The sequence below is a fragment of the Anopheles maculipalpis genome, chromosome 3RL (genome assembly GCF_943734695.1).
Source record: "Anopheles maculipalpis chromosome 3RL, idAnoMacuDA_375_x, whole genome shotgun sequence".
In the NCBI taxonomy this organism is placed as follows: domain Eukaryota; kingdom Metazoa; phylum Arthropoda; class Insecta; order Diptera; family Culicidae; genus Anopheles; species Anopheles maculipalpis.
In genome coordinates this window covers 27695236-27722303 of record NC_064872.1, presented here as the reverse complement: position 1 = coordinate 27722303, position 27068 = coordinate 27695236, and the positions used below count along the sequence as shown (strand labels likewise).

The 27068-nt window shown below is 40.9% G+C and overlaps 1 protein-coding gene across 1 annotated transcript; it reads right to left on the bottom strand.

Moving 5' to 3' along the window:
* Window positions 1–3813: 3813 nt before the first annotated feature.
* Window positions 3814–27004, bottom strand: LOC126560528 (calponin homology domain-containing protein DDB_G0272472). The gene is made up of 8 exons (XM_050216486.1): window positions 26993–27004; window positions 26822–26880; window positions 20011–20298; window positions 9011–9161; window positions 5316–5414; window positions 4945–5076; window positions 4055–4858; window positions 3814–3936 (listed from the first exon to the last, which is right to left on the bottom strand). Exons 1-8 carry the CDS (start codon window positions 27002–27004, stop codon window positions 3856–3858), a joined length of 1626 nt encoding a protein of 541 aa, XP_050072443.1. The 3' UTR covers window positions 3814–3855.
* Between the last annotated feature and the right edge of the window lie 64 nt (window positions 27005–27068).

Below are 27068 nucleotides of genomic sequence, written 5' to 3'. Positions count from 1 at the left end.
AGTTTTATGGGCACAATTCAGACGAATACTACGACTAGAATGAGTGGGAGCTGCTGGAAGTGATAAAGCCGAAATCAGTAACACTTCGTTAAGTTCCCTTTTGTGGAGCAAGTGTGAGTGGCTTTTTTATATCTATTTCGTCTGTAGGCGGTCTACGGTGGGCTAATGATTGCGGGGTTAATTTTCATGAAAAATTACTACACTAATCCAGATGTGTGTTTGTGTGTTTCTTTCTTGCTTTCGCTTACGGCGTGGGACCATTCAGAGGAAAATTGTAATTTTCGCTTCCCTTTTCCCTGTCAAATCTGATGCGTTGGATGACACTTATCGTGTAGCATCATCTATCCTTCACGCAAAAAAAAAAAAAAAAAGATTGGTCCCTAACAAAACCATCCTTGCAGTGGGATGCAAGGCCTGTGGTGTGAAAATTGCACGAAAATCTTTTTCCTTTTTACAATCACACACTTTAATTGCCTTATCGACAGCGCATAAAATATACAAAATTTCATCAACTCTTTCCCTGTAAATGACAGCTTTTGGTTAATTACAAATATTTTTTTTTAGTTACTTTTTTCTATTTTTTCCTTCCCACAAAAGTGACGAAAAAAGCTGATAATTATCAGCTTTTGAAAACTATAAAGAATAATTTTTAATTCACAAAAGCTGTCATTTTCAGGTAAAGAGTTAATGGAATTTTGTATATTTTAAAAACATATTTTGTGAGAGTTGGTTTGCAAATTGTATTCCAAGCGCATAACTCCACCATGTTCATTATTTTAGAATTGAAACATGGCAAAATGCATGCTCCTTCTTCACCACAAAAAGGCACTCAGGAAAGCATAGAAAAGGGATAAACTTCATTACGCATTCCATGCAAACACAAAAAAAAATCTGTCAACAATGTGCATTTCTAATGTACTCATATTGTACGCGTAGCATTCGTTCGATAGGCAGGATAATGATGCTCTCATGCTTTTTGCTTTGTAGCTTCATGCTCCTCCCTACAAATTATTGCTCATTATTGTGTAAAAGGTTTTTCCCCGTTTTTTGTTTTTCTTCTTTCGCTTCTCCCTTTATGAAGAGATGTTTGAATTATTCAAACGCGCTCGAAGCATTTCGAACGGATTGAGAAATGTCATCAACCAGTAGCGAAACTCCATAAGCATTAGGGGATATGAGTTTCAAAAAGGCAAACACACAAGCACGAACTAGAAACCACAGCGATGTAAAGCTGAGATGTGTAACAAAAATGTGCAGAAAAGCACACCAACTTCAAAGCACAGAAAGCGAATCGTGTTGTGTAATAATTGGAAAATCACGCGCCTACCACTTGAATGTGTCTTGCCTTGCCATCGATATAGTAGCAGTTGGATATTGCTATCGCTATCCCGGTGTACCAAACGGTATCGATTTATCGGAAAATGATTAAGAAGAAGTTCGATTTTTCCTCCCCTACGCCCCTTTATAGCTGCTGATGCGTTTGTCCACTGAACTGCAAACGAATGATAAGGAAAGCTCCACGCATACATGCAATTATCGATATCGGATCGAAGCTGTTTCGACGTATTAATAGAATAGTCCGAAAATGACCTTCATGTTAGCTTTTTTACACCCACAAAAGTAAAAAAAAAAAAAAAAAACAGGAAAACATCAAAATATGATAGATATAGTTACGCTGATTTATCTTCTCGTTTTTGCCACTGAATCTATCCCCATCCAAAATGGGTGTTGAAAATCGAATCGAATTATGCATGGCGCCATCAATAAATCGACAACCATATCGTTCCCGTTGCTCGTCGGTCACGGCGAAAGTTTGGTGCTCTTTGGTGCTATTTTTCGCTGGCGATCCATTAGCCGTCGGTGGTGAATGGACAAAATCTAATAAACTTTTGTGCCAAGATAAAACACTAGCGTGCGGGCGTGCACAGGCGCCCCTTCCCGTGGTAAGTTGCTGATTTTATTCTGCACCAAATTAGTGTTTGATTCTTTTTCACTCACACACACATATACGCACACGCACGCACACATACACACGCGGATCAGTCGCAACGTCCATCCATCGAACCGTTTTTGGGAAGATCAAACAAAAACCACCGAGAAACGGATTTTGATTTGATATTTGAGAATTGAGCGCCTGAAAGTTATGCAATCTGGACAAGCATCTAGATGTGTTTGGGATTTTTCACTAGATTTTTAAATTTGTTTTAGCACTGTTCTTATATTTTACACTTATAAAATTTATGTACATCCGAATATTTTAAATATTATATTGCACTTTTTGGCACATTTGGTTCAAAGGTTCAACACAAATTTATCATTAATTTTTTTGTAAAACTAATTTCTAAAATTCACCATTTCTAATCACTAATAATTCCTCTTCGCTAACCTTACGAGCTTATTCCGAATATATTAGTCACACTCGCTCTGTTCGCACCAGAACGACGGCCACTAGAAGAAACCGTCCAACCGACGACCACTTGTTGAAAGTGCGTTTGACGGAAGTTTCACCACCGTCGCTGGCTTTTATATTTTTGCCGGCACCAGAATGATTTCGCTTTCCGTTTGCGTCTGCTCCCTCCCCCTTTCGTAAACCCGCAACCTACTCCACCGTTTTCCCATCGCTACAGGGAAAATTCATTTTTCCCCTCGCTCGGTCTGTTCGAGTTCATTTCGGATGAATGTCGCGAAGTTGGGAATTGCCGAACCATGCTACTTTCCGAGTAGCGGAAAGGGAAGATCATCCTTTTCTGTGTAAATGTATGTGTGAGTGTGGTTGTTATGTCCTTACTGGTTCACACCCACGCCACGGAACACGCTGCCTGCAGTGAAGGGACGGAGGGCTTTTACTACGGATAGTAAGAAACCGTTTTCATTCATAAAATGATACTTCGGCTTGGCACGAACGAGCATCCTTCACATGCATTCGGGTTTGGTTCGGTTGAGACGGTGGCGAACAGCCGAACCGTTCGAATTTCGGTGAACCTGCCTGCGGATGAACCAAGCTACGGATATGGTTAAGAAGTATGCAATTGTTTTGGTTGCTTCTTTTGCGCAACGAAGACGATAGCCACGATTTGGTATCAATAACTATAAATAAACAATATGTACGGTTTACTCATTTCGAACGATATTCCCATGTGATATCCTACGCGAGAAAGTATGAGATGATTTATTTTAGGTATAAGATTTTGGCTAATCTACTGAGGAATTTTGCAGAAAGTTTTGACACTTCGAAACCCTCATCATTCTGCCACCGCGGTTTGCTCTACGTTCATTAAACTCTGTTGTGTTAATAAATTTTAGTTAATTTTGGGGTAGTTTTATTTCAAGCTAACCAAAAGTTAAGTTTGTTTGAATTTTTCACCACTTTTTCTCGGGAACAAAAATCCTAAATCGAATAGTGCTTGAAAGAAGAAGCCAACATTTCAAGCAACGCGCTTTTGTAGCAACCATTGCATACCTTTGGGAGTTACTGCTCAGTGCTAAAGATTTTGTCACCATTTATTAACAAACAAAATCTAAAATAATGCCAACACGATTCAACAGTTTAACATTTATACTCATTTCTGGCAACAATTTATTAAGACAATTTTCTTCGACTACACAAAAAACGCATTCTCATTTTTATCACAAAGTGCATTTAACAAACAACACACATACAGCATATAAACTACCAAAACACTTCGGGATGCCATTTGGGAGAGCCCAAAGCACAACGGTAGGGTAACAAAATTTCAAGAGCAGAACGTCAACGCCGTCAACCAGAATCACAGATAGCTCGATGTCTTCAACATGCACTCGACAGGCGAATCGGTGGTTTAATGGTGCCAAAACACGGGTTATTTTGTCGGACCTTTACTTGCCGAATCCTTTCTTCGTTTTCTTCTTCTCCAGCACGATGATTTCATCGGCAACGTTATAAATATCTGCTACGGTCTGCAAAGAAAATGGCAATAACACCAAGACGCGAAAAAAAAGGGTCACTCCATCATAAAAACACATTTCGGAAGCTGATTTTGCAGTTGTGATTTAATCAAACCGGAGGCACACTTACATCTGCTTCCTTGAGCTTTGTTATTTTGGGATCTTCGTTCCGCACTTGGCGAGCCTTCTTTTTCTCCATCAGCGTTTTGTCCAGCTCTTCGCGGAGCCGTGCTTCTTCGGCCGCTTCCAGTTCCGCTTCGGTAGCTTCTTGCTGTTCCAGCTCGGTAAGGGCTTCCTCATGTTCCGGAGTTACGTCCTCCAGCTCATCGGTGTCTTTTTTCGATTCTAAAGCTGCTTCCGTGCCCGCTTGGTCTGAATCTTGTTCTGCTTCGGATTCATCGCCCGAATCCTTGCTGGCACCTTTAGCCACCTTGATCGCGATCGATGTTTCGAGATCTTCGGGAGAATCGGCATTATTCATGGAGATGTAACCCTCTTCAGGTGAGGACGATTCCTGGTACTCGTTGACTTCGCTCTGGCGCTGCATCTGGCGCTGTTTTCTCATCCCACGCCGTTGCCGCCGTCGATCACCCTTTCCACCATCCATCTCCATGCCCATTCCGCTTCGCTCGTCTTTCATGTCAAAGTCACGCTTCTGGATCGTACGGCCAAGCTCTTCGCGCTGCATCATCAACATCGAACGAAGGTTCATATCCCGACAGGGACCCTTCTTCGTCTTCATCCGCAGCAGATTCAACGAACGATCGTTTTCCTCGATCATGTACAGTTTTTCCTGCTCGAGCAGTGCCTCCCGTTTGGTGCGTCTCTCTACTTCCCGTTCCCGGCTTTGCTCTTCCATCTGCAACCGTTCCCGCTCCCAACGATGACCCTGTTTGATTAATCGTTCGGCATTTTTCTCGCGGATCGTTTTCAACTGCAAAAGGAAAAAAAGAAAAGCGCTCACAAAGGGTTTACTTGTCGCCCGGCTTTTCTTCTGCCGGGAGAGAAGATGAAGCAAACCTTTTCGCGCTTGTTCAGAATGTTGACGTTCGTTTTCTGATTCACCAGAAACACCGAGCTGGTCATCTCCTCCGGTATGCTATCGCCCGCACCGGACAGGATCAGGTTGCGCTCGCGCTCGATTTCCTTCGCCTTTGAAGAACGATAAGAAGCGGAAAATAAAACAAAAGCACCGAGTTAGTGAAAGCAAAACATAATCAACACGTAGCGAAGCGCAACGGACGCTATATGAGCTCTTGGGTATCATTCTTTTCTCTTCGTGGCTGCTAATATTGCTTCAGCTAACATCTTAAGCACCGCTACGAAACGTTGGTGCTGCCAGAGTTGGTGGTCCAGATTCGCAAGACTCCAGCAAACTATCTTACGCTTACCAGCACGATACTGTGCAGCGGTATCAGGGACCGGGGACAGTTTTCGAGACTATACTTGCCGTCCAGGATTAGTTGCTTCTGTCGCTGCCATTCTCGGTGCTACGGTACGGTTCGGGTGATTTCATCGTTGTGCACGTTTGGTTTATTTGGTTTTATTATGTTCCCGAGGTTCGATTGATTTGCGCGTGGTTATGGACGGTGAAACAGTGAAGCGAAACGGTCCAGGCAAAAGGATAGGATGTGTTGAAGATGAGCGCAGGAAGGCGTGTGTGTGTGTGAGTTGATGATTATGATTTTCAGCACAATTTTCCACAAACATGTATGGGTAAGAAACAGATGAGATAAAATAAATTATAGTGTTATGAAGGCTTATAAATGACGGGTGTTTCGCAATAACTACAAGCAGCGTGATAAAGTCAGGCAATAGATAAAGCTTATCCTGGGTGTGATTCTACACGTGATGAGAGCAACTTTATAATGATTCAACTCTAAAAAAGAAATATAGAGAAATATTTTACCAGCTATTTTCTGATTAATCCATGGTTTATAACGCCTAAATCTATGCAAAAAAATCCCAATCAGTTTAACGTAATCGTCCACGACGTCAGTATTTGCAAATTTTAGACACTTTAAATTCTGTTCAGAATATAAATATACTGAATACTTCCAGCGAGTTTATCGTCTTGTGAAGGTGCCTATTTCTATTAAAATCTTTAACTTTAAATGCAGCTCTCGTTCAAAGATTTTTTATCTTAGCCTTTAGGCCGAAAGCAATAACCCTCGTTTAAAGTTCTAGCTTGAAAACTGCACACAAAACATCAATTTTTGCATACTTTCAGGTGTTATAAAAATGTATCTTGTCACCGAAAAAACATTCTACAACACTTCTTTCTTTGAAATTGAATTGGCTCGACTGAAATCGGTACATTCCTTTCGGTACAGTTTGTCAGAAATCGATTGTCGAAAAAAAACGATTTGTCAACAGGCATGGTATCAGACAAGTAAATGTTCAATAATAAAATCATTCTCATTACCTCTATTGATAAGTGGGAAAGTAAATGAAATTTGATATATTTTTGAGACAAAAAGCTTCAACTTATTTTGACTTTACTCAACTATATTAATACCACTCAATAGATGGTGCCCTTTGCTCGAAACATTTCTTTCCAATTTTTATCCAAAGGAAAATGTAATTCTACCAACCACTCAACGAGCTTCATTCCATATCTCGCGCAAAAATGGCTACCAGGACACCGATTCATGGAACCTACTCATGTTTCGCATAATCTTGAAATATCTACGAACCGATCCCAACCGGGAGCATTCCAATGAACGGTGGCAATGCTCGTTTTCTTATCCTCGCTCCATGTTTGTTCCAATTGCTAATGCGCGAAATGCAGTCACGTATGCAGCGCCGAGTTCACTGCAAGGATCATAGCCGGATCGGTGTTTTTTTCTTTCTCGTCAGTATGTGCATGATAACAGCAAGCTAAAGGAGGCGCACAAAAAGTCGTAACAAAAGTTGCCCCATACTTCATCAACTTTACGCTCACGGGGAGTGCGTGCGGATGTCCTTTTTATCCGACACATGGCGGTCGTAAAATGTGTTCACATCGGTAGTAACAAAAAAAAAGCACAGCGTAACGCAGATTACGATTATGATAATCACATTAAATGCCACATTATCCATTTCCTAGACTCGATACTCGGCGCTGCAACAGTTCGTCGTTGCCCTACGGAGTGCTAATGCAAGGCCGGCTCCACAGTCACAGCGCTTAAAGAGCAGGCACGTACCGTAAAATGGTAAAAAAAGGGAGAATAAAAGCAGAGCCAACTCCTCACAAGTTCACAAGGTTCGACAAAGTTCGTGATAAAAAGAGATCCTTAAACATGGCCGCTTGAAAGTACGTTCAAGTTGACTTTTAAAAGTAAGTGGTTATCGATTTACGGCCAACTTGTCTAGACGTGAGCGCCAATAAGGTCTTTCCTGGTCTTTGATTTGTGTTTGCTATTAGTACGAAAACAAAAAACTATCTTTTTAAGTGAATATCTATAGGAAATTGCTTAAATCACAAAACTATAAGCTACGAACAATTTAAAAGAGACGTACATTTATGAGTAGATTCACTGACAGATTACAATTACATCGAGGTCAAATAGCGCCTTTCCTTACTCTAGTAGATTCCCAACCCCCTCCGAATTCCTTGAAGAAAACTGTGCTACAACTGTCAATCCCAGGCCTTTTGCTTTGAATGTTTTGAATGTCATCAAATCAGGGAAATTAGGCCATCTCTTCTTATACCGAGAACAATATAAATATTTGGTAAGAATCGAAACACGACGGCTACATCAGGTGAACTCTGCCCCTGGACCAATTTCAGCTGCTCCGATAGGTAAGGGACACAGCTCTCCAATGCAAACGATGTTATCAATAGTACATTAGTGCCAAAACGCTTATCACCTTCGCACGATCGATCTATCTTCGCTTTGTGCATCCCCGTACACAACACACCCCCGATAAGCTCAGCTTTCCAAGGAATGCATCAACGCCCCCGGGGCACAATTTAACATTCATTGGATGGCAACATTCGAAGTAAAACACCAAACAAACAAAACAGAAACGAACTCCAAAGAGACAGCAGCTAAACATGCTATCAAGGGTGAAGAAGACACGAGTGCCTAACAAGTCCCGAGCTAGTGTCAAAGCGAGCATGGTGCTCCTCTGCCATGATATACTAGCCAGCACTCGCCTTGTGTGTATGACTTTTTGTGTATAGCCGTGTGTTTGCACTACCATGTGCCAGGTATCACTCAAAACGGTTATCGATTTCACAAGCACACCTATACCCACACTGGGCACATCCTACTGACATCAGGCAGGCAAGCAGGCAGGCACGGGCAACTTCAACTGAAGCTTGTACTGCGCACAATGTGCCTGAAGTGCTGCGGCCGTACTTATGCTGGGTCTTTTTTTTTCGAATGGTGCAGTTACTGAGATAATCAGCTAGCAATCGTGCAAAGATAACAGTTTTCGACACTTAGTTTGTTCTCTTTGTGGATAAGATGTAGGCTTTAATTCTACACCTCGCAATAGTGAGTTGTTTTACTGCAGTTATATTTAAAGTAAAAACTCAAATCCAACTTCAACTTCCAGCTTCAAATACCTCTCCCATTTGTTGTCTAAGTTTAACATTTTACGTCAACATTCTAGTCTATTCTTAGAATATTCATCCTCCAATAATCAGACAAACCTTCCCCAGTATTCAAGAGCAGCATTTTAATTGCTAACTCGTAAAAGTCTACGTGATTCTACGCAATGAAATAAGCAGTGTGAACAAATGATGATTGCGAACCCCCATTGCGAAATGACTACGAAATAAGAGCTAACAATGGTGGTGGTATCGAACGCTACGGTTTGGTACAGTACATGTTGGTTCCTAATAATTGAAGGTGATTTGTAATTTTAAGCACATCACATTGTTCCTGCTAGCTGCGGTTCAAGGTACAATTAGCGCTAGAACTAACGAGCATAATTGGAAGAATCCTTGGCGCAAACCGCAGTAACGTTGGTGACGCGAAACTTCCAAAGCCCCGAAACGTTTCCAATTCTGACCAAAAACAACCGGCATCCCTCATTATCCAAAAATTGACTTCCGAAGGCTCGAAGTAATCCACACAAAAACGTACAAACTTACCTCTCGCTCGCTGATTCGCTTCTCCAGCGTGACATTGTAGTCCTCCTGGATGCGACGCTGGAGCTCCTGCATATATTTGCGATCCGTCAGCCGGACCACATTCGTTCCCATCAACTTCTCCAGTTGCGCGGTTACTCGGGGAAGGTTCACACTGAAACAAACGGCCAAAAACAGGATGTATATTTGGTGAGAAGTTCGATACCCGTAAAACCATACAACACTGAACGATAATGGACACATCACACATCACCACGAGATGGAGAACTCACACCAATTTCTTACACCCTCTAATGCCACAACAAGTGATTACTAACTAACCGTAAGTAATGCACAATCTCGCACTTGGTAAAGTAAGATAATGGCACAACGACAATTTGATCAGAACCGGCTAGCTGCACTAAACGAATCACTCAATCCGGAATCTTTACCCGTCCGGTGGCGTGCGATGGCACTAGCTGACTAATGCTCCGGTTCCAAACATTTGCACAGCGGCATCAAGCGAGCAACGAAAGCGCAAAGGTGAAGTACACTAGTGTTCTAGTGTAGACCTAGGTACGAGAAGTACTATTTTCTACCCCTTTTCAACCATCGAGAGCTCTCGATTGCGCTTACACACAAAAAATCGAAATAGTTTGCTGCTGCTGTTGTTAAAAAAACCCCCCTCACACAAACCGTGACAGCCGATCGTGCTATTGACGTCCCGCGGCACATGGCGCTGGGTATTTTGAGGTTCGGATTTATGTTTCGCTTTCCCGGCTTGCTGGTGGAAAAGAAAAGCGAAACAAAAGCACATCACGAACTCTCGAATCGGAGCAAAACAAAGCCCCAACACATCAAACATGCACCTTCGCGGCCGAAGATACGTACAGGCGCACGTGGAAATTTTTTGGCAAAACATAACCTCGAATCTTCCTCAAGTCCACGTGGTGAAGGCAACGAAAAACACGAAAAACAAAGCACGAGAAAAAGCTCATAAAAGCAAACGAACTGGATGATGGAAGCGTGCCGGTAGCGTACGAAGGAAGAAGAAGAAATCGATTGACAAAAAGGGTATGGAGGGGAGATTCTTCGATTCAAGGCAAAGGACGTAGAGCTGTGGACGGTGGTCCTCAGGCCGACCAGCCCTAAGCCAACAGCAGGCAACGCAATAACAATGATAATCGTGATCATATTTTTACGAGACGCCATAAAAATGGTGGATTTGCTGAAGCGTTAAGGGTTGAGCCGGATGAGCCACACGCATGTTGTTGGGTTGGGCTGACATCATTGTTCTGCTAGTCTGTACGCAAATTGTAGCAAAAAGAACGGATTTAGTGATGGATCTGTACATAGCACGTGGGTATATTCTATAGGTGACGTGTATTTTTTAGTCAGTAGAATAATTTTCTAATTCATGTAGTTAGAAACTTAGTTGAAAAGATGAATTTTATAGAGTTAAATTGCACTGCGCCAGGTTGAAGGGCAATTACTCCATTATTTTAAAACTAAAATTTGGGCTTTTTTATGCTGAGTCTTCAATCTAACGGTAAGAAATCATTAGACAATCCGGTTATGTGCTGTAGCAATAAAAATTAGAATTATTTTATTTGCCTACTTTTAGGGGCATCAATTTCTTTTGCGAAATTCCATTGCAATTCAATAAGAGAAAAAATAGATTGAATGTATCCAACATCAATCCTAAAGAAGATAAACTTATTGTAAAGAAAAACTATTCCTGTATAGTACTTTGTGTTAAGTACTACGCATTAATTTGTTTCTTTTACATCAACGGTTCAAGCGCGACTACACCGGACTTTTTATGTAGATAAGAATAATATCAAATTAAGAATCTCATAAATCAACAGACCTTTTGGAGTTGTTTTTTCCGAGAAGAACAGAAAGAATAATTAGAAAACACTAAGCTGAAATCTTAGCGAAATGAATATAAATCACTAAACGCCTGAATGTAGGCTATATCATGGCTAATTCACACGTATAAATTTTTAAAGCTTTGAATAAAACTTGCAACAGATATCAACGAGATGCAAACTAGATGCAAACAACCAACATACCTTTAAGATCTGTTCCGTAGTTAAGCTACTGATAATACCGCGCATGCAACGATTGCAACGCTTCAACTCAATTTATATCACTTCCATTTTACACCCGCACAACGAGCAAAAAAAAGCTTAGAAAACAATAGAACGTTAAAAGCACTCGTACCGAACGGTCGCGTGAAAGTAAAGTGACCACGCGTTGTAGCAAACGCACCGGTAGCACTCGGTAGCATCAGCGGCGACGACCCGGTCACGACTGGAAACAAATTAAAATTAAACCACATCGAGCGAAGGAGTGCTTTTGCTGCCGCCTAGCAACAGCAACATGTTCACCGATAAATGGGTTGCGCTTCTGACGATAGAGGAAGCAAAACGCTATGCTTATTCTGTTCAATTAAGGCAGCGATTCCAATCGCTGCAGAGAGGTCCTTTGCGATACCGAAAGTGAAGGTCACCGGAATGGTTTGACGCTCGTAGGTTTTTGTGTGAAGCAAGATTTACATAGGGTAGTCGACAGTTTACCAGACATAACAGGCTGAACGGGCCATTTGCGAATGGAAAACGATCAAAACCATTTCACCTTTAACGTTCCGCAGCTGGGTAGGTTGAAGAGTTTCGATTTTCCACCAGCAGGGCAAAACCAGCGGAAAGTCATCGTGTATAAATAGAACTGGGCAAAAATCGAATATCGAAGCATCGAATGTACATAAAATTGATAAACACAGTTACCACTGTCGCCCGTAGAATGGTTCGATTCCGAACCATCGAGACCACACCCTCTCGCGCCAGCTGCTTCAATAAAGCGATTTCCCACTTACTCCTTTTGTTTGACTCCGGCCCCAAAAGCAACCAAAGACACGATGGAGTAGGCTTACCAAAGGATGCATAAAATATTATTCAAACAACCATTCGCCAGACCAACCCCGTTCCCCCGTAAAAGATTGAGACATTGAGCCCAGCGTGTTTCAATGACTTCTAGTCATGGGGATATCTGGTATCGATGACGCGAAGGGAACCAATTCAAGGCGATTTTTCACTACTCGCTTTCAACGTTTATCATGGCGCAATGTAACTCGCACCCTTCAACCACCCATTCACACCTACTAAAACACTTTACATTCCAGCCGGCTACTCGAGCTTCGGTGGCGATTTAAGGCTCGAGGTTTAGGTTTGTTGCAATTGTGCAAAAGTCGCCATAAATAAAAGCATTCGAATCGTGTTGGTCGGGAGCCATTTTCCGCCAACGAACGATGACATTAGATATTCCACACGGTCGGCGCTGCACACGTCATGGAATGCATGAGCATGAGGCGAGTGCATGTGGCTTCGGTGCAGTCGACATGTGAAATAAGGGCAGCTGTTGCACAGGATATTTTCGGTCGCACAGTTCTCTTTCTCTCTCTCTCACACTATCTCTTACGAATGCTTGGGGCAATCGAATCGCTGTTCATAGTTTTGTGTGCCATCCAGCTGTCACCAGTTTAAGGCTGTGATTTTAACATGCGCGGAATGATACCGCACGAAAAGTAATTATAACCATAATCATGCCTCACAGGGCAGGATGTTTTCATGAGGTGGAGTGTTTTGTTTCCTATTTGATGCAGTTCAGCAAAGCTTGTACAGCTAGGTTGTATGTAGAATACAATGATATTTATTTAAATAAATAAATTAATTAAAAAAAGTAGTAAATACTGATTTTCTAACGGACAAGCACACAAAAAACGTGGCTTTTGTAGCTGTTAATGGGATGATTTCGCTTCAAATGTGTGGAAAAAAGGAAATAATAAGCAATAGCGGCCACAACCGATTTCATGTTTTCTTCATGTTGTACCAAAAGTGTTTTAAAATTTTAATTTTAACGATAAACACAATCCATAACATGTATTCCCATTCTGGTGAGGACGGTGTTGGAGATGATGATGATAAACCTGCTGCTACACGTTCGGTTTTAGTTTTTTTTTTTTTTTTTGTTGCTTCTGCGAATCATCAATAATCATGTTTGAAATTCTTGTGATTGAATAAAATTCAATGAGGTCATACGGCCAGGCTGTCCTTGTTGAAATGAAGATATAAAAATTAATAATTAATTATTTCTCCATTTTGTATTTGTTTTTAAGCGATTTCATAACGGCTTCTGGCCAAAATGTATTGCCAAATTCACATGTCCTGGCTCAAGACATCCTGTTTCCAACATATGTATATAACATAACACCTGTTCCGCAGCTCTGAGTAGACTGAAGAGTTGGTTTTTTGTGTGTGCTTAAAATCGAATTAAAACAACCTGTTCGCGCCTTACGGTTAGGCTATCCGCGCGCGTACACCCAATAAGGAGGAAAATCGGGGGAATGCGTCAGATGAACTATTAGGAAATATGAATGCATAAAATGTATGTGTTGAATTATATATTCATCCTCACTTCTGTGTGTTCTTAAGTAATGAAGAGTTACGAAAATTTACATCAAACTTAACAAGTCTTTCCATTTGAATGACACCTGGAAAAGGAAAAATTTAAAAAGGGATGCAATTGTTAAAAAAATACTTAAACTAGCTATTTTTATTGCAACTTCGTCGGCTCCTCGACGACGACCAATAAGCGAGCGAACTTCACACTTTTCCACTTTGTTTAGACATTTAACGTTTGCGCGGGATGGTTTAAAAAAAAACGCGGTATCGCTTCTTGGCCTATCTTTGAAGAAAGCAAATTTGCCCTTCGCACGCTCCTTTTATAACATTCTCCTTCCCGAGCCGAGCCGCAATGGCCGCATTCCTCGCGCTCCTTGCCCTTTTTCTCCTATTTTCGAAAGAAATCAAGGTTTCTAAGCATCCTTTAAAATTATTATCTTGTAACGTGCTGAACCTTTAACGTTTTGGCGTTACGTTTCAGTTTTTTTTTATTCATCTGACATCTCATCGATCGTTTTTGTTTACTTTCTGTGTTGTTCGGCATGCGGTCCGTCGGCACCATTACTTTGTGACACTAGAATTTTGGTGGTTTTACTTATTAAAAATAAAAAAAACCGGCAAAACGAGGAGAAGGGGCCGTTAAATCAATTATACTTGAATAAAAATTCGCCACAATACGGCGGAGAGCCATCATACTACATTAAATTAAATTCGCATCAATTATACAAAGTCTCCCAACTAAAGCGAAAGGAATATTACTTGTAAATTTCCGTTGTTAAGGAATATCAAAATATTTTGTCACATTTATTGTATTATTTACGTTTATGTCTCTTTAATTTTTTTTTTTTCCTCCCCCGTAATGATAACATTAAGCAGTCTTAACGTACTACTTCCCCTATTGACAAAATTGCCTTAATAAACTCTACTAAGGTTCTTTTCAAAACAAATTTGCCTTAGTAGTGCCTTAGTTAGTAGATTTACATAGATTATTCAAAAGAGTTTATTCTAATGTATCCTTAGTTGGATAAATAGTCCTGAGCAAAAAAATGTGTAATCATAGATGTTCGGTAGAGATTTTTTAAAACTCTATTTAAGCATGGCAATTTAACTGCTGCTTGGTGTTTTGGAGGTATTTCAAATGTTCTTTTTTAATAAAATCTTTACCAACGACGGTGCCACGTATCTTTCAGTGCATCAGTTGCGCCGTTTGAAAGCATTACTCATGTTACGAATCTGATAGGTACATACTTGATCAAATCTTTTTTACACTTTCATACATTTAAATACATTCAGTTTCTTACAGCCTCACAAGTATGCAAATATTTAGCCCGGAAAATTAATTAATTAATTTTTAATGATTAATAAGCAATTCATTATCCTCCATTCATCGATACATCACTTGTCTTCCGTACGCCTTCCAACTTCAAATCTCCTATCTGCTTGATGAATGTTCTACAAAAGACCAGTCCCTTGAGTAAATGCCTCATTTGCACCTGACACCTAACAAATCCGTCCCTAGTGTGTCATTAGCAAACCGAAAAAAAAACAACAGCAATCGGTTTAAAGGAAGTTAATCGCATTCCTTTCACCCACACTGTACTACTTTAGAATGCGGGCGTAGGTTTGAAACAACGACGAACCATGTCGCTTAACCGCTCTGAACCTTACTTCTGCCTTACATACTAAGAAAAGTGGGGAAAATAAATTTCCATCCCCCAAGTGCATTCTCCGGGTAGAGATGTGAAAAAAATGAAAAGAGAACGAAGCAATTTATTTTCATCAACAGCTGGTAGGTGGTGGTGTGTGGCAAAAATAGGAAAATGGTACCATCGACCCAATCTTGCATGTACGGGGCTTGCTGTCACTGGAAGAGGTTTATGATTTTACTTCCGGCTTTACTGGTTTTAATTAAAAACTGCATCCGTCCCCGAACGGTACGACGGGACGGGCGAATGATATCGTTATCATACGATATTAGGTCACACGCAGTATTAACAACCTTCACACCTAAGTGTTCGTTGAAAAAAAAAAACGAGAGTGCGAGTGAGACTCCAACAAACACAAAAACGGTAGATTTAATTTAGAAAATTTCTAGACTTTCTTTTCTTTTTCTCGCAGCAAATTATCATACTCGTGCACACCGCTTTTAATCATCATAATTACACTCCATTTTATTCCCTTTTTTGCCTTTTTTATCTGCACCCATCTGGTGGCATTGATTTTGTTTTTGTAGTGCATCACTGCCACGAGACGGAAGGTGATTTTTGCGTAACGCGAATACATAAGCTTTCATCAATTTCACAGCCTCAGGTAAATCCTTCCATTTTTTCTCTTTTTTCAGACAATCTGGGCGAAAGATACTTTTTCCAGCTTTGAACGCCCAGAAGCTTAGTAAGCTAATTAATTAATTTCTGTTGCGCCACTTTGTTGCAACATCCAAGCACTTTGTGACGGTAATGAAATATGCGAAAGTGCAAGAAAAACTTGTTGCTTAACATTTGGCTAGAAAGTTAAGAAGAGGCGACGAAACTTTAACAAACTGCCCAGCACTAGGATAGTTTTGCACTCATATACTCCACGTTCCACTCCCAAAAACGATTCCAAAATGTCACATCCAATGTTCCAAGTAAGTATTTTAATTTTCTACATTTAACTTTTACTATTATCAGGTTTATGAACACTCACTCCTGACGTCTCGTTGGTTTGACGGCAAAATTACACTCGCAGAACGTGAAGTCCTCCTCGAGCATCATCTTTTCCAGTTGGTTTTTTGCAATATTTGCTTTCTTCATTTTTTTATTCTTCTTTTCGACCTTTTTACATTCACTTCAGGAACATTTTATCACAAAACCTTCACCTTCTTTTGTTGAGTAGCAACAAAAAGAATCCTCATCACAATGGTTTAAGGACACTGTCTCGGCATCCTATTTTTCTTGCAATATTAATACCTTGAACTTCATATATTATAGCACACATCAGAAAAGATAAGAATCCTTCCATAAGAAAACCCAAACACACAATCTCACACAGCTTTTAAAAACTTTGAAAATCATCTATTGAGGCGCTTCAGGTGGTTGTCATTACAGCTGTCAGCTGTTTCTCTGCTAGTCCACATCTCACTGCTCCACATATCAATAAACCACAAGTGTAACACGTTTTTCGCAACAAAAGACCTCACATTACGTCCAACCGTTCGGGACTCTGGTGCCAAACTGTCAAAAACCAAATCTTTACCACCATCCGAGCGCCATTGACGCCTCTTGTTTGTTCTCACCTCGTTTAGGTGAGCACACAAACACGCATACACACCTACACGTTTGCACAAAGCATAACCTGAAGCCCTAGACCCCGGCGAAGGTTCCTGCCCAATCGCGAATGGATGCCGTGCTGATGGGTAGTTGACGTGAGGAAAACTAATTCAACACCGCAACAAGGCAACTAAAAGGCTAAAAGAAACAACAAAAAATGGAGACGAAATAAATAAAATATCCTTTTCGAGGCAATCCCGAAACGATCCAGCAAGCTGACGGAGGAGGAAGGAGCAGAGACCGAAAACAAACAGAAGAAGCGCGCGTGCGATAGAATCGCGAGTCATAAAACGAGGCTCATCGCTGTTTCGGGCCGGATTGCGTTTTGGATAGTCTTTGGAGTCTAGCTTGAGGACCCGAAAGGATGGAAAAGAAAAACTCGGTCAGAATCAATTTGGCACCCGTTTTTGCCAGCCCAAGCTCGAACTGCCGGCACGAATTTCGTGAGGAACTCTTAATGGGTCACACGAAACGCTTGCCTGCCAGCGTGCCGAATTCAATCTGATAATGTAAGAACGGTCTTGGAGTGGTGGTGGAGCAACTGCTTGGAGCTTGGTGAAGTTCCTGCCAGGGGTGAAGATAACAAAGTAGCTAGCACCCTTCCAGTTTCAAGGGCGGAAAGACCGGGAGGGACCTGGTGAAGTTCGAAGGTGAATACTGCCCAACCGCCACGAAACAGGTGGAGCTAAATGTGAATTCGTTAAAGAAATAAACAAGACATAAATTCACTTTTCGCCTAGTAGGGTCGCTGTCGCTCGTCGGATTGCCTTCCTTCAGGAGTTCGTGGAGAGGGCTCCGGTGGTGCCACCTAAAGAGGTGCCGAACATCAGCCCCGATGAGGTGCCGCGTCTGATTTATGACAGTTTGACACAATAAAATAGTGAAACCTCGAAACGGTAACGACGTAATCAAGGTCAAGGGTGGAGGCGTTCTAGACTTCAGGTTAAGCATTAGTTGTGTTGAATATTTTAAAGGAGTTAAAAGTGTTTGTAATACTGGCCAACCTTACAGCCAGCAAGCGCATAACTTCAAGGCTCGAAAGTTCAGTGTCAATAGCAAAACAGCAAGAGAACATCAAAGGAAGCCATTTTAATCGCGCCAATGAAATCGCTCATTTGATTTGCCAAGTTGCTGGTGCTGTGTAAATGAATAATAACTGCACAAATGTATCATCTTCAACCATCGCAATCATTCAATAAATCGATGTAAACCCCTTTTGCGCGGCATCGTGCAACCAATAACTCTTAAATAAATCATCCCCATCTGTTTTGCTCCAGATTTCCCATCGTCCGACGCATCAGCACGTGGTCCCCGTAAGGTAAATCCGTTGGCTTTAGGCTTTTAGCTACGGTACACACTGGAATCAGCGTCCTACGAACCATTTCTCCCACGTTCCAATCATCAGCCAGTCGGGCACATCAAATCGCGAGGATACTCTCCCACCGTACCGTATAGCCAGTTCCACCGTACCCTAACCAACATTGCAACATTGTGCCCCAGTGCTGGCTACTACCCAGGGGAGTATACATTCTCGATCGAATCAAATCAATCACGAACGGCAAACTACAAGCTTTTATGACCGTACGCTGGGTCCTACCGACCGGAACATGGTGCCGGTGTAATCAGTGCCGGATACCAGTGCACCGTGTGTTCGTGTCTCAAGTCGGCTTACTTCAACCAAGACGGTCCAAGACGAGCCCAATGTCAAGGACGTCAAGGAAGTGCTTAAAGACTCTGCGGTGGACTGCGCGGGTTGTGATAATAGACTGAGCTCAAAACTTTGTCCATGTCTTGCTGTTGGAGCCCATCGAAACTTCAAGCTCGCCCGGAAACATCGCCTATCCGTTGCCAATAAATCCAATTTCCGTCATCAACATGTCAAAACTTATTCCTGTCACCACACACCAGCCGACACGGCTAGTTCTTGCTGTGTTCGTGTCAGGTACATTCCTTATTTCAAAGATTATTTTTTCTTTCTTCCCCACCTTTTGTGTTTTTGTTGTGTACTAATACTAACGAGGTGTAAAAACTTGGTGGTGCAAGAAAGAAATGAGAAGAAAGTTTATTTTTTATGATGACTACACACGGAATGCGCAAACATTTTGGGGAAAAGTTTTAGGAAACAACGGTTTCATGTTGAAACTCTCGCGGGAAGAAAAAAAATGGAAAAGTTCTTTGGCATTTACGGTAAAATTAGGTGTTAATAGGGGTGCCACAATTCATGTGAATAATATAGTTGATAAGAACAGGTCTTTGTACATGTGACTAATGAACTCGGTATGGAGGATATATTCTGAACACCAAAAAAAGATTTTATATTCGTATCCACAACATGCATAAATATGAATGAACTTAATTAACAGCGCCTAAAGGTATGATTTATAATAACATAACAGCTAAAAAAAGGCACAACTAAGCCAGGTTTTATGGTGAAGAGCTATTCTAGTATTATTTTTACTATCGTGGCATTACTGTAGGAAATCAAATCTTCACTTTAATTATTTCAAAATACAACTGACACTGAGTTGTCCAAGATAATGTAAGTTATGCAGTCAATTACAAGCAAAAAAAACTTTTTTTATTGTAGATCGTATTTTCGAGTCCTGTGTTTATCATGCTGACTGTCAAGCGTTTGTGTTCCGTCCAACGCTGAACAAAAATGCGAGTATGCTTCTCACGTGTATTACAGATTTATTTAAAATCTCGATGAAAAGCTGTTTAGGCTGTGAGTTGGAAGAGAATGCGTCAATAAATTATAAAAAGAACTGTAACAACATTTTCATTATGCACCTTTTACAGCAGTAAATTAAATAAATAGCTATCTGAGTCCCTTTACAGGATACACAATTTAATGGTATTAATTTATTTTATAAGTATGATCAAGAAAAACTCCCTTTTTAAAAAAGCTATTCTTGCCGTCGCTTGATTTAAATCTACACACTGTGAGCAAAAAGCTCGCGTCGAGCAAAGTACTCGAAAACTTACTCTGAATCTGCTCGAACGATGGCATCTTATAGCAACCGGTGAATGTTTATAGCATGATACTTTTAGCGCGCAATAAAATTTGCTATCGAACATCAAAACGTTAAACAAAAAATTAGTAGGTTTTCTTACATTTATTTTACTATTCTACTTATTTTTTCCCTTGTATAAAATAAATAATACATAAATCAGTATTGAAGCAGCTCATCAAAAACATATTCGTATATACATAAAAACAAAAACAGTGTTTAAATAACTCAACCATATTCACCTATATTCGATCTTTGGTCCCAAGTACTCCACCGGCAACACATCCACGTCGTACAGTTGGCGAAGCTTAGACTTACGGAAGCGAACCTTTTTGCGACTTCCTCCATTACGTCTGCTCGTCACCGTACCGCCATTGCCGCCCGGCCCCGTTGTACCGTCACCACCGTTAAAAGCACCGTCCTGGTCGGGGTGAATCAGCTGATTGCCGCTCGGAAAAATCGATGGCAAACTCGATGTTCGGCCGGGGAGTCCACTGAACCCGTCGCTACCATAGCCGGCGGCATCGTCACTGTCGTAAAAGTAGAGTGTAGAGTGTTTTAAAAACTGGTTCGCTTATTTCATGTATTGGGACGTATGCAGCGAAGCTTTGACATTAAAAACACAGTGCAAGTGAATTATTCATTACAAAACAATATTTTATATACTTCTCTCTCCCTAGAATCTTGGACAATTAAATAGAGCTTATCATATCTATTTATTTAATTGTCTATTAAACCTCACAGTAAAACAAGATAATTAAATTACAGGAAGTAATTGGTGCTGTTTCAAGTGCTACTCACGTCTTTCATTCTCTTAAGTCTTCCAAAGACTTCCTCCATCCGACGACGATAAGAGCTTTAGTGCGAACAAAACGAGTGTAAGCACCAAACAGGTTGGCAGAAGCTTAAGACGATACCAATATGTAACGCCCCTCAACTTGTTGCTATTTGCAGTCAGTTCAGAAGCCGGTCCCTTAACATCACTTCTTCTTCGAAACCTTCTTGCCGCCGGTGTTCGCCCGTCCACACCACAAGGGGAACTGCGTTCGTCTGCTTCTGCCAGGCCGAGCCCGAACCGAGCAGACGACGCATACATCTCACTTTATTGCGATTATCATACCCATAACATATCCGCACACTTAACGGCCCCAATATCTTCCAATGTCACGAAATATCGACAAAATATATAGCGGCGCTACGTTTGGCCCATACCGGCATTGCCGGTTTCGACACGAGTTTGAGGTATCTCGCGGTGCAAGAGAGTGATAAAAGGACCTGGCGGTGGTGGGCACTTGGTTGGCAACAATCACCCAACAAAGCGTAATAATCCCTTCGAGAGCTTTTTTTTGTGGTGTGCCGAAATATGAAGGAAAGTCAATCAAAACCGTGCATCAAGGCGACAACCATGGAATGGCGGCAGTTTACGAAGGACACTAGAATGGTTTCCGAGCTACAGCTAACCTGAGATCCTGATGGTACGCATATCATGGCATATGTGTTCCACAAGGAGGTCATAGTTCGTGCAGGGATTGTATTTTTGCATTTGCATATTTTGCGCATTGTAGTGTTGGGAAGAATTCCTACTCAAGGCGCTAAACAGCAAGAGTGCGACCCTTGGAAGGGTTTAACATCGTGTCGCTTTTATACATTCATAGTCGATTGCGTGCTGATGGACAGTTGATTATGCAGCTTTCCATAGTGAATACTACAGTACGGGAGTACTTCTGCTTGGGCAAGATAGGAATCGCCAGAATTACCTGCAGACGATTGATTCTTGTGTGAAAGCTAAATTGAACATACTATGTTTTACAATAATGTACGCAATTACCCACGCAGAAGCGCGAGCTACGAGAGCTCAAGTACCTTTCTGGTGCATCGCAATGACACACATATGCATGCAGTTGGCATCGCTTGTCTTACAGAAAATAATACTTCGTGCTCAACCTTCGTGCAACACTAGCAAATACGAAACGAAAAACAAAACCATCCGTTGCATCGCGCTTTGCTCGATGCACATGCACATCCTAGGACCAGGGCAGGTTGCAGTTTCGCGGCAAATATGGTATGGCATGTTTTAGGTCAATGCTCCTGTTTCGAGTGTGAGCCGTAAGTCCTTAATAATACGAAACAGGCTATCAATATCAAGGGCGGTAAATTTTATGCTGAATAGAAATGGATATTGCATCAATGAATGAAAATAAATATTTGAAAGGTATTTGTCAACTTAACCAAATAAGACGATTTAAAAAGTTAGATATGTTTTGTTTTAAAGCTATTCATTTAAAGCAATTCGCTTTTTTACCATTATTTCCATGAATTTAATTAACTAATACTCGAAGTCGATCGATCACTGGTGATATTACGTGAGGGATAAAGTCATCTTACGTTTTAATCACTCTGACCCACCTATAAATATGGCTCGAAGGTTTTTTTAAGAATTATCCGCGTGCATCTCCACTATTTTCTAAATTTTGGAGCAATTTTAAACGAAACGTAAATTCCAAATCTTACCAACAACGGTCAGTATTACTGCTGTTTCTCACTAATGTTACTTGTCCTCGGCTTCAATCAATATAATCTTGCAAACGTTTGTAAGATAAGATTTTATCCCTCAAATACAATTTTTTTTTGTAAAGTATGAACCACCGTCTACATGCTTTTCGCAAAATTCCACAAGAAAACGGTCAAAAATTCCTATAATTATTCTCTTTTAAAAACTTTTTCAGCATGAACTATGAATAAATATTCATAAAAATTGTGAAAAAACTTGTCAGTATAGCATTTCATTAGTCATAATTAAAAATTCCTCAATTATTCAGTTATTTAAGATCCCAGAACTGAAAAAAAATGTCTCTATGCTTTAAAATTTTGTGTTAAGAACTATTAATTTTTATTAATTTTTAAAATCCGCCCTATTTTAAAAAGCCCTATTGCCTGGATAAGCCGGTTGTATAATTAATATGTTGTAAATTGTGAAACTAATGATGAATGTTGAAGGGCTGGACAATTTTTTACCAAAACTTTACTTTTAAGTTAACGAGATGGGTAAATAACCACGGCGGTCTTCACACAGCAGCACCGGAGTTCAAATGACATTCCGGACGTAATGACGTACCTGCAAGTCGCCTAAACTATTAGGTGGCTGGCGTGACTTAGAAGGTCAATAAGTCAAAAAGAAGAAAATAGATAAATATGAGTTATTCGACAGTGCTGTACCTTTTATTAAAAAGGATTTTTCAAAATTAAAATTAAAATAGGAGTTTCTTTTCCGTGAAACAATTTTATGAAAAAAATATTCACGAATCTACACAAAACTCATTTTCTTCACTACAGTTTACTATTATATTATAAATATTGTTTTATTCAATAATATATGCGTTACAAGCGTTTGGTTACAGAAAATACTGCTAGAAAAAAATTGCTGATAAAATCAAAATTTTGTGTGATTGACACAAGCTAGAACTAACTTATATCTTTCTGTCTGCAACATAAACATCCGTTACAATAGTTCAAACTGACAAACAGCACATTCTACTCATATCAAAGTCACAAATTGTACATGAAATGAAAGTAAATCCTACACAAAACTGTCTGCCGGGAAGAAGTGAAAAGTTTGTTTTCCTCCAAAAAAAGCCTCCTTTTCTAGCAAACTTACCCCTGACCGGTCGTTTTTCGCACCCCAGCATAGGCAGAAAGCCATCCGGCTACTTTGAGCGAGTCCTGTCCACTCTGCTTCTGAGCTTCCCTGCCCAACAGCTGATCGATCGTACCCCAAAAACTGTTTGCATTCATCTTGTACCACCCACAACAGGAGCTGCTGATCACCACACCACGTACAGACTGCTCGATGGGTTAGGGTTTTTGCTATCACTGTCACCCATCAATCAAATACGCAGGACACGAACAACGAACACAAATCCTGCCGCTCCAGTTCGCGCCATTAGCGAGTTTTAACACTTCGCTTGGTTTCACATTTTCTCACGCGCGCATAACGAACGAACGTTGACACTGCACAAGCAGCAGGCGTCAAAAACCGGGCCCTTTTCCGTTGGTATCAATAAATCATCGATAATTCATTTTTCCCATCCCATTCACATTGCACAACCTCGATGGACAACGTGATGGCGCCTTTTGTTTGCGTTGTGGTGCTGCCCGTTGGTAGGATTGGTTTTATGGGAAGGGTTTTCATGAATGCATGTAGGAAATAGGCTGGACTCACTGACAAGCACTGGATCGGGCAACATTGTTACTGTACAGTGCGCTGGAAAGGGTCATTTACATGTATGAACGTGACAGTAGGTTCTAGAACGATTATTTCTTCGTTTAATTCAGAGAAATATCACACAACACAGATACAATGTTTCTTTCAGCGCATTTAGTACAAATCCTAACAAATACAAATATTACATGCCGATAAAATGTTCCAAAAATTCTCCAAAAAAAGGGGCAAAACACCGCTTTGTAGCATGTCTTATTGTCTCATTAAATTTCCCATTTTCACTCTCGACAAAAGTTAGATGCACTTCAGATTAGTTGGGGATTTTCCACCTAATTTCACCACACATTCTATACCGGGCGCGACCGAAAGCGCGATTCTTGCACGCGAAAAACCGTCACACTTCACCGATTCACGTTGGCATCCAAACTGACGCTCGATCGAACCGAAACCATCGGCCCCCCCGGGTTTGGCGTCGGTAAAGAAAAGCTCCGACTGTATTCCGGCTGTTGTTTTCCCACCCAGGGCCGCACCACCATTACCGTGCCTGCCGGTCCTCCGCTGCAATCAGTCCCACCCCAAACCGTCAACCCGAAGCACAACGCTCGACCTACACCTGGCAATCGAAGCGCTAGGATTCTCGGGGTTGAATTTTCCGTAACCAGGGGCAGGAAGTGGAAAAACCCACCGGGACGAAACACATCCGAATTGAAGGCGATCCGGCGCGAGGGCAGATGTGGGTCTTTGGCTTTGGTTCGCCATAACGATTTCCACCAAGGTAGCAGAGGAAGGGAAGCAAACGCAACCACGCGCTTCGTAGCTTGGAAGATGTACCGACACACCAGTAAGTCATCCATCTATCCATCCGTGGTGATGGTGGCAGACGAAGGTGGTTGATTTTCGTCAGCCATCAGCCGTTAACGGGTGCGCCCGCTTTTTACTACGCTTCTGGCATTGGATTTTTGGGCGTCCCATGGTGGTGATGTAAAGTATATACAAAGAACGTGTGTGTTTGGTTGTATTCACGTATGGCGTGTGATGAGTGTGGCGTGTGTTTTTTTTCTCGAGGCGATCGAAAGTAAACATGGCGCTTGTGGGCAAAAATCAACTACCACCCTATGCAATATAAAAATGTCTTCACACATGTCTGCAGAAATAAAGAACACAGGTGCATGGTTAAGGAGAATGCTTTGTGCTCAGAATCGGTTAAATTGGGAGACAAACAAAGTGAGTTCAAATATTTCTCTTGTCATGATGGATTCGTTGTTGAAGAACGAAGAAGAATTTAATCCAGAAGATAATTAGTTAATTTGTATTAAAAATTTCCATTGATCAGGAAAATGTCGTTGTAAATAATTAAAAGCAATTTTTGAACAAAAAGTTTAACTAACTTTCCATTTGGCAAACATATAGTTATCAAAAAAACATTGATGAACTAATGAGCACGAAATCTACAAAAAACAAATGCCTTGTCTATTGCGTCAATTAAATGTAGTATATTTAGGATATGAAACAGACAAACAGGGCAGTCCGTTACCAGGATTGTCTACTCATCTACATGTTTTCAATAAGTCTCGTAAGAATTTAAATAACCAACATGCCCTAGCACGTCGTCAAGCCAAGCAGCTAACATATAAGCTAACATATAACATAAGCTAATCTCTATAGCTTATGTTATATCAGAAAATCTTACCAACAAAACCTACAACCTGCAAAATAACAACATTAAAGTAAATATTACGAAATAACCAAGAACAAGGGTATATCCTAAAATTAATTTAAAGCAAGCCGTGAAGGTGTCTGAGAGATGACAAGTTCTACCAAATTTGAAGGCGTTTATTTCGAATAGTTATCGAGAAAATCATAACTCTCCTTTAATAGTTGAATTTATCCGTAGTTTTAGATAAATCCACGTGAAACCTAAAGGATTACCAAAACCAAAAGAACATGTCAGAAAATGTCGTCTGTGGATAGAAGAATATAAAAGAATTTAGGGCAATATAGTGGCCAGGGAAGCCCTCTAACGACAGGACTAGTTATCAAGTCCGATCCGAACCATCTCCTTCTACACAAGTCTGATTATCACGTATCATAAGCATAACATTAAATCAAAGAAATCAGTAATGGCAGACTTAAATATTTTGAGATAGTAGAGTCAAAAATAGGCCTTATTTCACAAAATAACCCGAGTAGAATATTTCATCCAAAAAGTAGACGAAATGAGTTGTTGAGTGTTCTGTAATAAAATCCCCCGCAAAGCTTTCATAACCTTCCCTATCGCTCTATCGTACGCCAGTGTTTGTAAAGGGTTCCCCAAATAACTTCTACAACCAAGTAAATAACGATGCCACCCTCAACATAACTTCGATTAGGTACGGAACAAATTAACCCACGCGGACATTACCCTTTTTCACGATGACTCAGATGTTGGTGGGGGAAGCAAGAGTTTAATCAAGCTGTCAGTTTGGTGTGATTGGCCCACATTTCCCCTTGGACCATTCCCAAGATATGAAATATCATATCGAAACGGGAAAAAAGGGGTTTGAAATCGAATGACACGGACACAATACGAATAAGTTTAGGGCGATGTAAAACAAAGGCAAAACGAAGAACGATGAATCCCGGCAGTGTCACGCAAGCGGATTACTTCGCCCTACTCGATTGCTCCACTTACTAGTGGGTTAGGATTTTAGGAGTCAGCAGTACATTAAAATGCTTCCGCTCTAGGAAAGAGTTGCACGACTACCTCAACACTGTTAAAAGTTTCTTCACTCATCCCTAAAACAATCGTAATCATATAGATACGGAAGGGCAGAAAAAAAATCACCACTACTCACGCATAGATAACACTTGGCCGTTCCCACCAGCAGTCTTTGGTGTCAATGTCATCGTTCTGCTAGAAAAAAAAGGGAGCAAACAAAAACACGTGGAAGCATCAGGTTATAAACAGGCAGGCCACAATATATTAAACAACTTGTCGTTACAACCGTGTCGGTTCCATGCCTTACCGAAGAATCCATCAGAATGCTCTTTGTCGGTACTCGTCGTTGTTCGATTACTAACCGGTGCAGTGCACGTAGTGGA

Excerpts from the sequence above, each read along its gene's own strand:
- LOC126560528 (XM_050216486.1), bottom strand. Across the intron at positions 20,299-26,821 it reads CGGCCAAGTGTTATCTATGC|TGACGATGCCGCCGGCTATG; the intron begins GTGAGTAGTGGT and ends CTTTTACGACAG. Across the intron at positions 5,415-9,010 it reads AGCGAATCAGCGAGCGAGAG|CACCGAGAATGGCAGCGACA; the intron begins GTAAGTTTGTAC and ends ACCGTACCGTAG.